The 13,573-nt window shown below is 37.3% G+C and overlaps 1 protein-coding gene across 1 annotated transcript; it reads left to right on the forward strand.

Annotated features, from left to right (window-relative positions):
- Positions 1–351: 351 nt before the first annotated feature.
- LOC101314171 (U-box domain-containing protein 72-like) lies at positions 352–6,588 on the forward strand. Its single transcript, XM_004296361.1, has 17 exons — positions 352–444; positions 524–609; positions 790–861; positions 1,022–1,084; positions 1,319–1,405; positions 2,238–2,385; positions 2,467–2,585; positions 2,762–2,878; positions 3,210–3,365; positions 3,743–3,817; positions 4,437–4,541; positions 4,711–4,827; positions 4,908–4,985; positions 5,065–5,161; positions 5,375–5,426; positions 5,913–5,983; positions 6,129–6,588. The coding sequence occupies exons 1-17, from the start codon at positions 432–434 to the stop codon at positions 6,242–6,244; spliced, it is 1,572 nt and encodes a 523-aa protein (XP_004296409.1). The 5' UTR covers positions 352–431; the 3' UTR covers positions 6,245–6,588.
- The last annotated feature ends 6,985 nt before the right edge of the window (positions 6,589–13,573 follow it).

Below are 13,573 nucleotides of genomic sequence, written 5' to 3' on the forward strand. Positions count from 1 at the left end.
TAATGAGAAATAAAAAATCCAAATATCCTCCTTCTAATACAAATGTCATAGGGTTTTTGTTTAAAGATCAAGTGAGGAGAATCAAACCTTTGGTTGCCCAAGAAAAGATATGTCAAAACTCCATTTCCAACGACAGTCGAAAACTCGAAACTTCCTCCATAGAACCGACATCAACACACCTGCATATCCAGTGGGCCTAATCACTGGATTGGGCCTGCGAAGAAGCCCAGATAGAGTCGCGGCCATAATAAACTAGGGATACAAATTACAAATCCAAAAATCCAATTCACAGGGTGCCTCGGTCTTCTTCCTCACCGTCACTGCGTTAATCTCTCTCTCTCTCTCTCTCTCTCTCCACACTTCACCTCCACTCCCAAACACGGCCAGCCTACGACGCAAACCCTAGCTCTCTCTATCTCTCCGCCGCCGCAATGAACTGCTCAAGTAAGCCCCTCTATATCTGTTTCTCTTCGCTCGCATTCGCTGCTTAACTTTCGCTGATCTCTCTTCTCCGTCCCTACAGTCTCCGGTGAGGTGCCAGAAGAGCCCGTGGTCTCTAAGAAGTCCGGCCTGCTCTTCGAGAAGCGTTTGATAGAGCGACACATCTCGGTACGTTCGTTTCTCTCGCTGCTAGGGTTTCGCCTTTTTGCTGTGACGTTGCTTACTGTTTGAAATTTCTTGTTTTACGCCAAGTTTTGCAACTATTGCATTTTGTTTTATGCTAAATAATTGCAATTTCAGTGCTGCTTTAGACTAAGACTATGTTGTTGTGGTGTGTTACCTTAATAGGAATATGGAAAATGCCCAGTCACCGGCGAAGCGCTCACTGCTGATGATATTGTTCCGGTTAAAACCGGCAAGGTATGCTTGGTTTCGATTGGTTTAGGTTTATTTCATTTTCGGTACAACTATTAAATTCGAATCTAATCTTTGGTCAGAAGATGTGTGAGAGGATTATGAGTTCAGCTAGTTGGCATGTTTTGATTGTTGTAGCTTTCTGTGTTGATTCACTTTGTTGCAGATAGTGAGGCCCAGACCTGTACAAGCTGCTAGCATCCCTGGCATGCTCGGAATGTTTCAGAATGTAAGTCTTTTGATTATACTCATTGTTTAAAGATGCTATATATCTTGTGACTTCAATGTTTGTTCCAGACTCTGTATGTTGTTGTTGTTGTTGTTGTTATTATTATTATTATTTTTTCAATGCAATTGTACAATTCCCTTCTATTGTTGTCTTCTTTCTCACATAGTATGTTAAGAATGTTCATTTTATATGTAGTTGTTTAATGTTTAGTGGCTTTGTCACTGTTATTAACAGGAATGGGATAGTTTGATGCTGTCCAATTTTGCTATGGAGAAACAACTACATACAGCAAGGCAAGAGTTAAGTCACGCTTTGTATCAGGTACCGCCAACTAGCTGATATACTCTTGGATCATGTATATATATATATATTTTTTTATTATTTTTTTTTCATCAAATGTATCCTGATTTGGTTCATGTGATAAAAGTAGTATCTTATTTTTTCTTATGTTTCTGTCATATGTTTGTAATTGAGTTCATTAGTGACTTCGTGAAATCTTGTTATATAATCTTAAAGATGCCTTGTCTGCAATTCCTTAGTCTTTTGATCTTTGTATCTGCTTTTCAATATTTTTTTTGACTTGACATTATTTATTCAATTTGGTCATATGACTTTTGCCCTTGAATATGTTGACAGCTTGTCGAACGGTCTATTTTTATTTCTTGAATCTGTAAAGGATCAGTATTTTCCCTAGATTGCTCAGATGAAGAACCTCATAAAAATATGAGTTTTTGAACACACATTTGAAAAAAGCTGTCTCGAAGACTTTTGAAGGATTCATGATCATTCACATTTCACAATTCTATTTATCTTTGTCATATGTTGATTGCCAGCAGAGCGTTGTTGTTAAGCATTCTACTGGAATGTGATTGCATTGAAATGTGTGAGCTCTATACATTCACTATTTGGTTGAGATTAAAGGAGATTTCTTAAGAATTTGAGGAGGACGATGACCTCAGTCTGCAACAAATTTTTCCAGTCATCGACGTTTTTGTTGTTATTGTCAAAATTGCATGTCATATATGACTTCCTTTCCTTCCAAACTGCATAACTTCTTTCGTCTACATTTTGTTGTTCAATTTTTTCTATTAATTCAAAAGGTGGAATGTATTGTAAAGTAACCTAATTATGGTAATTGGTTGCATCTTGGCAGCATGATGCTGCTTGCCGTGTTATTGCAAGACTCAAAAAGGAGAGGGACGAAGCAAGATCATTACTTGCTCAGGCAGACAGACAAATTCCCATGTCAACCCCGGCCGCTGTTGTAGGGAACGCTCCTGTCCATAGCAATGGAACACAAGGTTCCTTCCCTGCCTGAGTATATTTGGTATAATTCATAAAATCCATCTTCTAACACATATCTGATCTGTGTTCTTCTACAGTTGCTAATGACAATTTGGGACCTGGTGTGAGGAATATGCACCCTGGGATATCCCCCAGTATCCTGGCTGAGCTGACAGATTGTAATACAGCACTATCACAGCAGCGAAAGAAGCGACAGGTACTGTTCATGCTACTATTCATTGCACTGATTTGACTAGTATCACGTGCTGAAGCTTCAACATTGGCTACTGTGTGCCCTGTGTGCCCATATACTTTTTTACTTGTTAAGGTTTTAGTGAGGTTCAAGTGTCCTCAAAGCATTTATCTTACAAGTTATGATTGTTCATTATTCAGATATCCTCCACTTTGGCTCCTATTGATGCTTTGGAGAGGTATACTCAGATATCCAGTCATCCTCTCCATAAAACAAGCAAGCCAGGAATTTTGTCGATTGATATTCATCATGAAAGGGTATGTTTTTTTTTGTTACACTTATTTCTGCCCAAGCGTTACTTCCATATCAGACCTCAGCTAATGAGTTTTATCACTCAGGATAGGGTGGTGCTGAGTTTTGATGCAAATATTTTTTAGAATTCCTCAACTAATTTTCACTGCAAGCTTTTACTCTTCTGGACCCTGCTAATGCATTTGTTGTGCACCAGGGTGACATAAAGCTAATGTTCTGTTATACTCATATTACTTATTGAAAAGAAGGCACTAAAGCACGCCATTTTACAGCTATTTAGGTGTGAACTTTATACGTATTCACTTTTCTTATCCAACTGTCTCCTTTCCTTGCCAGGACATCATTGCAACTGGAGGGGTTGACACAAATGCTGTAATCTTTGATCAACCGTCTGGCCAAATTTTATCTACTCTTGGTGGTCATTCAAAGAAGGTTACCAGCGTTAAATTTGTAGGTCGTGATAATCTGGTCATAACTGGGTCGGCAGACAAGGTAAGTTGCACTTATATTGTTTTCTTTTTGGTTTCATATATTTATAAGATCTATATTGATTTCTCTTTATCTTCATTATTTATATTTATTAGCTTTGCATATCATTCAATATGTTTATTCGCCTGGCCACTGATTATTCTGCATACTTACAAGATTGAGAGCTTAACATGGGGTTTTTGTTTAAAACATGGATGAATAATGATTTAAATGAATATGTTAAATTTCTTCATAGCTTTACCTGGGTTGGTCATCGACCTCCCCTAAAGAAAAGAGATAAGTTATATTATTACCTGCCTGCAAAGATGTAATGTACTAGATATTATGTTTAGTGTATTTCATCTTTTAATGTCTTAGAGTTTTCTTTATGACGTTTGCAGACAGTTCGCATATGGCAAGGCTCTGATGATGGAGACTACCACTGTAACCACACTTTGAAGGATCATACAGCTGAGGTAAATAATTTTTGATTCAATCTATTCGCACAGCAGTTGCACTGTAAAATATGCCGAGTAATGCTTGCCCTTCAATTGCACATAAATATCATGAGCAGCAAGTTGAGAAAAGGAACAAGGCATCTTAAAGGATCATGCAACTATATATACCTCTTGTTAACCTACATAAAAGTTTACAGGGGATGATATGCTTGTTATATATTTTTTATTCTTGTTAATGCCAAGAATGTCGTTTGCCTAATTGAGTTTTTTTATCATTTGGGAATTCGAATCTCATGTCATTGACCTGAGAGAGGTAGGAAGTGTATTAAGCATGTAGCCAGTTTTTGCTATTTAACTTCCCTATTTTCTCTAACTTTTTTTCCATATTGTTGGGGTTTGTTCTTTCTTTCTTTGTCCAAATCTTGATGTGTTCCTGTATTCACGTGTTTGGTAATTATGATTTTATGTTGCAATATATTTTGTACAGTTAATGAATAATTCGTATCATTAAACAATTTGCTACCTGGCAATTACTTGTTCTGTAAATGTCTTTTTTGGGGCTGGCCAGAAAAAAGTTTTAATTATTTATTGCTGTTCTAGTGATGTGATTTTGAAGCAATGCAACTCAAACTTTCAGGTGCAAGCTGTTACTGTTCATGCCACAAATAACTACTTCGTGACTGCATCTCTTGATAGTACATGGTGCTTTTACGATATTACCTCTGGGTTATGTCTGACACAGGTTATAATTCTCTCAAGCTTACTATTCATTTATATTTATAGACTAAAGTGTCGAAATTTGAGAAGAATATCAATGTGCAGTTACAGAGATACACCCAACATTATCAGTCATCATCTTTATACTTTCCTCTACCTCTCTTTGATGCAAGAAATTTCCTTTTGTTCTTTAGGTTGAGGATACTTCAGCGTCTCAGGGTTACACATCTGTGGCCTTTCATCCTGATGGTCTCATCCTTGGAGCAGGTACCTCAGAGGCTGTTGTCAAGATCTGGGATGTCAAAAGTCAGGTGTGTAGTGGTTTTTATCTGCCTTAATCGTTGTTGCTTTAATTCTTAATTTTAATTTCTATACTTCAATTGATTGACAGACACGGGTTGCAAAGTTTGATGGACATGTTGGGGCAGTAACTTCCATCTCCTTCTCTGAAAATGGTTACTTTCTGGCGGTAGGTGTTTTCTGTTAGATAAATAGATATATAATTAGATAATCCCATATTCTGTCGTCTTACATTTGAGTTGCATCAGACTGCTGCTAGTGATGGTGTTAAACTCTGGGATCTGCGCAAATTAAAGAACTTCAGGACATTTACTCCATATGGTCCTGATACGCCAACAAACTCTGGTATGTAGTTTTCCATGCTATTCTTTACAAATTTGTTACAAGAATCAATTAATGACCTGCAATTTATGAACAACACTAAGACTGTAAATCTCAGTTGAATTGCTTGAAAAATCGATTTCTTGGTTGACGGTTACTTTCCATCTTAGTTAGCATTGCTTTTATATCATACAAGTGTAGCCAGAAAGATTGAGTAATGAAAGCTCTCTCTTGCAGTTGAATTTGACTTCAGTGGGAGTTACCTTGCAGCTGCTGGCTCTGATATAAGGTCAGTTTTGTGAAAGATACATTTTAGATAAATCACTTGTAAAAATTTATTTGAAAGAGATGAGAGTTGGGTTCTTCTAATTGGATTCATGTATGTTTGTAATACTGAGAAGCTGCGCTTGCTATGGTAGTTGTATCATACAAATTATGGCACACCCCTGGACCTCAGCCTTTACCACTCTATGCCTTCTTTCTGCCCCTTTTAAAAAGATAGTGAAGTGGAATTCTGGCGTTGAATTACTTGGCACTTGTATTGTGGCATTTAGGAAAACTGAAATCTGTCTGTCTTAATTATTTGTTCTTAAAGAAGTAATGTTTCTCCATGAGTGAAAGTGAGAAACTGGGTATTGCATAGTTTGTGAATCCCCTTTGAACATGATGAGATCATAAGAAACTTCTCTATTCACAAAATTTCATCTGCTGTTACTGTTTTATTACTTTCATGCAGCTTTTAAATACTGATATTCTTTCTTGGTATCTTTTTCAGAGTCATCCAAGCTACTAGTGTCAAACAAGAATGGAACACTATCAAAACTTTCCCTGATATGTCTGGCACAGGTTACTTGTCTTCTGCTCACCTTGTTGATTTTTTTTGTTTTGGTTATATATTGGAATTAGTCTGACTGCATTTTTTTATCGTTTATTCATTTTTTTTTTCATTTTTTTTTTTATGCTTTCGGACTTACGCTGCATCTGATTTTAGGTAAAGCAACTAGCGTAAAGTTTGGCCCGGATGCCAAATATATTGCAGTAGGATCAATGGATCGAAATCTACGGATTTTTGGCTTGCCTGGCAAGGATGTTGAGATGGAGTCCTGAAGTGAAAGTGTTTAAAGTTGTCCCATCTCTCAAGTGAACTGATGTGGAATCGCAGATGTTATTTGACTGTTAGCTATTTGTGGGTGTGGACAGGGCTTTTGAAGCAATTGTACTTATGGGCATTGTGCCTTGTATTTCTTGTGTAGTGTCAGCTGAGTTTTAGACATCTGTAGGGGGAAATATTAGAAGGAAAACCGAACGAGATTGAGATTAGTTTGAATGCTCAAGAGATTTTTCATTATCTTGGCATCATATACTCTTTTAATTGCTGATGTTGTAGTACTGTAGTAAAATTTACATATGTTAAGGAGATTCTAGCCTTCTAGAGATGTGGCCGTATTTCAGCATTTGCTCCTTTTTAAGCTTCATGCTTTAGTTTTCTTCAAATGTGGATTTTCTTATTGACGTTCTTGTTGCTTGTCTTCCCCATCCATCCTTTGATGGTGTTTCTGTCCACGTTAGCGTGAGCTCCAAGGAGGTTTTGGTGGAGGAGCTTATCACTCTCCGGGTTGCAAATTGCATATGCTAATCCAACTAGATGCCCTAATCCATGTTTGATTGGATTTCCTCGTAATGTAAGGATTCATAATTATATTAGGTTTCCTAATAGTCTAAGGTTTCATACTCAAAATTGTCAATATAAATAGAAACTGTGATCTCGAATATCAATTAGAGTAGACCCGGCCCGGACCTGCCCTTGATATTTAGGCCGAAAGAAACTAGATCTGAAAGCGAAAAAAAAACCCTAGATCTAGTTCATTCAAGACGCAGAGAAGCGGCATGTCTCTCGATATACCATTCATCTTCGATGAAGATCTGAAGCCCCGATCGGGAGGGATGCATGTGGAAGACCCAGAGACGGATGGATCAGAAGAAGTGAAAATGAAAGATTGCAGAGTTTGTACGAAGGAGAACGTGGATCACATGTCATATGAATGCCCTTACTTGGAGTGTATTCCAGATCCCAAGGACACACCTGTTGGGGAGGCCTATATGATAGTTTGCGCCCACTGCGGTTTGTCGAAACATGGGCACCAGGATGGAACCTGGCAAGGACGCGCGATATTTTATTTTCGTAAGTCTAGTTTATTCGTTCGACAGCCTGATGATGCTAACGACCAAGTTGTGGGGGAACATCATGCTACTTCGGAAACAATGGATCCTTGTAGGATTCCATTTGGTATTCCGAAAGCCTGGTGTGGTACATCATAGGCCTGATGCAAACGATCAAGTTGAATTCCTCGCTTAAAGTGGGTGCTCGTGTGTGAGTGTTATGCTGTGTGTGTATTTAACTTATGGAACTATGGTGTTTAGCCCGGCCCGTTAAAATAAGAGCCCCTCTATATAAGTGTTCGTGTTGATTTTGTATCTTTTCATTGTTGTTCTACTGATGCTTTGCGTAAAGTTTGGTGGTTATTCTAGTTTGGTGTTTCAGTTTTTGGGGATTTTTCCATCAAGAATATATCACATTGACTCATGTACACAACTTCAGACTGATAAGACCTGGTACAAGAATGTTACTGGGAACCTTGTCAGCACAACATCAGCTCCTTGGTATGACAATAAAAAAATAAAAAAAAATTCATCTCACTTTCTCAGTTAACAACACACTTTTCGACCTAGTCACTTACGCACTGTAGCAGCGTCTTAGTCATGTGGAGGAACTTGGTTGATGAAATTGAAAGTGGTTGTTCAATTCTCAGTTAACAACTGACAGTAGCAACGTTTTAATCACTTACGCACTGTACGTTCAAATAACAAATATTTAGAATTACTTCCCGGTTTATTATTTGAACTTCTTGATAAAACTACATTGTTTCCTTCCGAATAACTCCCAACTTCCATGAGAAATCTCGAGTTGACCAACCAATATGAAATTATATACGCATTACAAGTTTCTAATTAAAATCGACAACTTGTGACAAGAGAAAGAGCTTTTCCACCTGAAGATAAGTGTTACAAGAGAACATTTACTATTAAAAGATGTAGATCGAAAATCCGATTATTGACGATGATCGAAATAAGGGACAACTTGTGACAAGAGAAGAGTAAAAAAACCGACATCTTGTGACAAGAGAAGAGTCTTTCCACATGAAGGTAAGTGTTACTATTGTTTGAGTTATGAACATCTCGATCCTTGGATCAAGCTGGTGACCAATAACCACATCAGAGTGCTAGAGCTCCGCTTCAAGGTCGTGGATGGAGGGCTACTTTATCGCTGGTCCTCCTTATTCTCTTGGTGTTGATACAACTTCGTTAGTTGTATACTTGTATTGAGGTTAAATCATTGTCATTTGGAGCCCTACCCTGCTCGTAAGCTCGTTTGGAGAGCTCAATAATACCTCCGAATGACTAGAGATTTCCTTTCTTAAGAGAGATCAGTTTGTTCCGTGTTAAATTTAATGGCTCCGTTGTTGATCACCTCCTCTCTAGATGCCCTTCTCTAGAGAGTTTGAATCTCCATAGCTGTTTAAACCTCAAATCGTTTCGGATTTTTGGAGCCATGTTCCCTACGCTCAACAATGTTTCCTTGTACTCAAGGAAATTCTTGATTACAAGATTGAACTTCCTTGATCTTCAAACTCTTTGTATGGAATTTGTTCCCCCTTGTTACGATCGACGTCGTCCTTGGAGAAATTTGTTGCAGTAATGTGAAGAAGTTGAGGGTTTGCGATCCTCCGAATGAGGTCATCAGCACCAACCAATATCTCGAGAAGCTTATATCCAAGTTTCCCCTTCTTGAGGATCTGACATTATCTGCTACTTTGAATTCAGCTGAGACGAAAATATATCTTTAGTCATCAATTCAAGAAATTGACAATAATAGCTAATGGAACTATGGAAGGAGAGAAGATTAGGGTTACATAATAGCTAATGGAAGAGTAGAAGATCAATATGGTTACATACGGGAGCTCAATTTAGATACTCCGAATCTGCTCTCTTTCTCGTGGAGCAACTTTGAAGTTCATGCAGTCCGTTCCAATATCTTAATGAATTCTACTCTGTTAGCAGTAGTTGATCTTCAGCTATGGATTGGACATTATACACCTCTCGGCACGCAATGGTTCATAAAATTACAACAATTTCTTGGAAACTTTACGCCAGAGGAGGCATTGAACTTAATTAAAATTAAAGCCTCTCAACAATGTAAGTCCTTCAGAAGTACTTCATTCCAGTGGTTTATATCTATGTAGTTGTGTATCCATCACCTTATTACATCTTAAATATTTTTGCAGGTCACATTTTCTGTCAAAGGATTAAGAGAGGAGAAATTTCTTCTCTTGCCTGAAGTCAAGCCCTTGTGCTTGGAATAAATTCCGTCATCATATCATCCATACATCAAATAGACAATTTTTACATTTCCACAGTAAAAAAGTAGGTCATGGGATAAGGCAATTGAAGGAGTGCAAAAATTTCGCTCTCCATCAAAAGATAAGGTAGAAAGGGCAAATTATGATCCATACATTTTTTTTATTTTTTATTTTATAAATTACTGACAAGGATTAGGCGATATCAGCTCCTCTGTAGCAGTCTGGTGGATGACAGAGCACTCACTCTACCCCGAAGGGGACCGTTACAACCGGGAACCCACCGCCCGTCTCTTATCCATACATCAAATAGCCACACACATACCCAATTACAAGCTAATACATCACAAAGTAAAAGAAACTATCCCATATTCAACAGTGTTTTAAGGGTGATTTAGATTTTTTGAAGGCTCACGAGGAGGATCTCTCATGCGTCTACTAGGTATTTTCATTTCCCCGATTACATTTATCAACGTATCCAGCTTGGTCTTCTCTTCTACAAAACATCAAAGACAAATAGATAAAATATTAGTCAATAAATACAAAATTTATAATAAAAAAAAAAGAAGTCGAGGTGGGTATTGGACTATTGGGCGGGTCGATGGTTTTAAACTTCAACCCATCGACCTGTCAACAACTTTAGTTGACATATGAACAACCTTTTTTCACTCAAAATTATAAGGACCTAAAAACTACCTAAACACTAAATGGGGAGATGCCAATATGGGACTAAAAGATTGGTTTATAAGATAGTAACTGTATGTTGACTTTGCTCTGGAGCAATACTAGCTCATACATCTCCAAAAAAATAAAAATAAAAAATAAAAAAAATTCCTCATATAGTCACATTAAAGAAGAATGCACTAATTGATCCCAATCCTATAATTTTCTCCAAAATAAAAATGTCAAATCCTATTATGTATATGAATGAACGATAATAAAAATAACTATACAAGAAAGAGACGAGTTACGTACTGCAATCTGAAGCATGGGAAACCTTGGCAAAAACTACTCTGGAGGAGAACAACAAAAATAGGAATATCAAGGGAATCAAGTTAAGAACAACACAAGCTTTCTTGGGAATCATTTTTGTTATATGCATATCATACGTCTAAGAGGCACAATATATAGACCATTATACTGTATGATGCGACGCTGATTCAATTATTTTTGTCACAATTCCAATATATTTGATGTTGAGATTTCTTTCATTCTCAAAGATAGAAGAAAAAAGTTGAGATGTCTAATGTGTTTTCTACATTCAAAATGGATATATATTTTTTTTAAGCCAACCCGTCAAACACGTCACTCGTCACAAATGGTTTTTAATATCAATTCGATCAATTTTACGTCATTTCATGTTGAGAAGATTGGTGCTCAATGTTGATCCAACCGTGCTCAAAGAACAATTGAAATTAATTGGTATCCTTTTTTCTATTGTGTATCAAGCTTATTATACTGATGGGCCCTGGAAAAATGATTCAAATAGAGCTGGTTATGGCGGGACGCTTTGAGATTACAGAGACAAGGTTCTTTTTTATCAATATGGAGACAAGGTGGTTGTAGGTATTTATATGGATATAAATTTGGAGATCATTTGAGCTTCTATAATTGTGATTTACACGAACAATTCCGTTTAGACAGATTTTGTTCAGATGATTCATTTAATCTAATTCGTTACTCGAATGATCTCTGAATTGGATGAAACTTTGCAGGAATGATCTACACACTGAACGGTGGAGATGTGAAAATGTGACCTAAAAGTGAGCGAAATAAAGAGCACCACACTTTAATTTCAAAACGGTGTCCCACTGTAGAATGGAGTAATTTCAGGTATTGGATTTAAATATAATTTCGCTCTTAAGGTATCAAGGTGCATATGCTAGAGATAAATTCATCAGTTTTTTTTTGTTTTTGTTTATAAATAAAGGGCCAGTGTGGCTGCGCCTAACTATTCATTAATGAAAATGTCGAATACAAAAGGGGAGGAAAGAGGGGGGTGGGGAGCGTGGATCCTAAACTCCTGATTACAAGTACATATATTCTAATAAGAACCCCATTAGCAAAAAATACTGCTTTAATGACAATTCATTTTGCTTTGTCACATCAGTGACATAATAATGATCACTATATATATAACACGATTACATATACCGATGTCTAATAATTCATTTTTCCTATTATGTTGTTGCTGGAAAATAAAACTGACCAAATTTAGTTTCATCCTGCCATTAACAAGCAACGACCATTTGACAAGAAAAAAAAGTTATCGCACACAAAGAGCAGATGAGGCACACGAGGAGCTGTTTGTACCTATTTTTTACACTTCGGCCGAAGTCGTTGGTTGTGAAGAAGCCTACAACATTTAATGATAATTATCACGATTATTTCGTATAATTATCAACATTAATGAGATTTGCCGAGATTCATTATTTGGTATTAACACAAATACATACCAAATATTGAAGCAACGGCGATATATGGCAACAAAATAACATTTAAGGCTAATTGGAAGCATTGAAGAACGATATTTCAAGATAATTAGTGCAATTCCAACGAAGCCGCAAGAGGAAAGAAATAACGGCGATAATTATTGCCGAGATTTAAATGAATTTGAAAGCATTAAAGATGATATTTCACAATTGAGAGCCAATTGATTCTAACGGTGCCTCAAAAAAGAAAGTAAATATGGCGCGATTAAGGAAATGAGTGGAGCACATCTTTATTCCGGTCATTAAGACCGAAATTCAAAAATATTTGATTGTATTATATTTCCTTAATTGGGTGTTCATACTTGTATATATTCGATCCCTAATCTCATTGTAAAAGGTCCCCGACCAACACAACAACACTTCAATACAATCTCAAACACTTCAAATTCTCTACGAATTCTCTACAATATCAATCTTTTTTTGTTCATGTTCTAGTATAGTTCTCTTCTTCTTTTTATTCATTTTCTTTGCATTCCGCACTTTATTGCTTTCTTTATATTCCGCACTTTACTTTCATGAAATTTCTTTTCCGCATCCACTTTAATTTCTCGCAATTATTTCATACAATTTAAATTTTCGTCTTTAGATTCTTGTTCTTTTACTTTTCGCACTTTAATTCTCGCAAACCCATACAAAAATCACAAAAAAAGAGGAGTACCATCGGTGAAAACGCCAAAAGTCTTTGCAACAAAGGCAAGAGAACCCAAGGGCCGAGACGGTTCCTTCCTCGGCCTATAATCTCTTGAAGAAGTCAGATCAGATGTAAAATTAATCAAAAACCTCGTTTGGCCAACAGGCCGCGAGTTGGCACGCCCGCGCACTTAGAAGGACGATTGTTCTCAAGACCCTCGGCCCTCATCTCGGCCGAGACGATTTTTGAGCAAACATCTTTTGTCCCACTGGGCGTGTCAAAAGATGTTGGCTCAAAAATCGTCCTGGCCACATGTCAATGGGCCAAGGGTTTCTTTGGGCTACATGTGTCCTTCTGGCTTGGTGACGTGTGCGATGGCGTGCCAACTCGCATCCGAGAGGCCAAACGAGATTTTGTTCTGATCTGTAGATGTGCTGCCCTGACTTCTGATCAGTCAAATGTGGGCCGAGGAATGATTGATCTCGGCCGCAGGGCTCTCTCTGCCTTGGATGCAAGGACTTTAACACGGATCGGCCGGCAAGCCGATCTTGGTGCTGTGAAACTAGGTGAATGTTGTGAAGTGATGCAAATGTAGGAACGTAAAGTGCAGCAAATAAAGTGCAGGAATTTAAGAACAGTAAGATAAATTGCAAATATGAAAAGAACATGTAAAGAACAACAAGATAAATTGCAGGTATGAAAAGGAACGATAAAGTAGATTGCAGAAAAGATAGACAAGTACCGGTAAAGTAAAGCGATAAGATAAACACGGAAGAATTGATATGTGTAATGCTGAGAAGCTGAATTGAATTGATAAAAATGTGTAATCGCGTAGAGCGTTTGGTCGAGGACCTCTAACAAAGAATCCTAAGGTCCTTTTTATAGCGAAGTAAAATAA

Source organism: Fragaria vesca, linkage group LG4 (genome assembly GCF_000184155.1).
Source record: "Fragaria vesca subsp. vesca linkage group LG4, FraVesHawaii_1.0, whole genome shotgun sequence".
NCBI classification, from domain to species: domain Eukaryota; kingdom Viridiplantae; phylum Streptophyta; class Magnoliopsida; order Rosales; family Rosaceae; genus Fragaria; species Fragaria vesca.

Coding starts and splice junctions, on each gene's coding strand:
- LOC101314171 (XM_004296361.1), top strand. Junction 3,818..4,436: donor TGAAGGATCATACAGCTGAG/GTAAATAATTTT, acceptor TCAAACTTTCAG/GTGCAAGCTGTTACTGTTCA. Junction 4,828..4,907: donor TCTGGGATGTCAAAAGTCAG/GTGTGTAGTGGT, acceptor ATTGATTGACAG/ACACGGGTTGCAAAGTTTGA.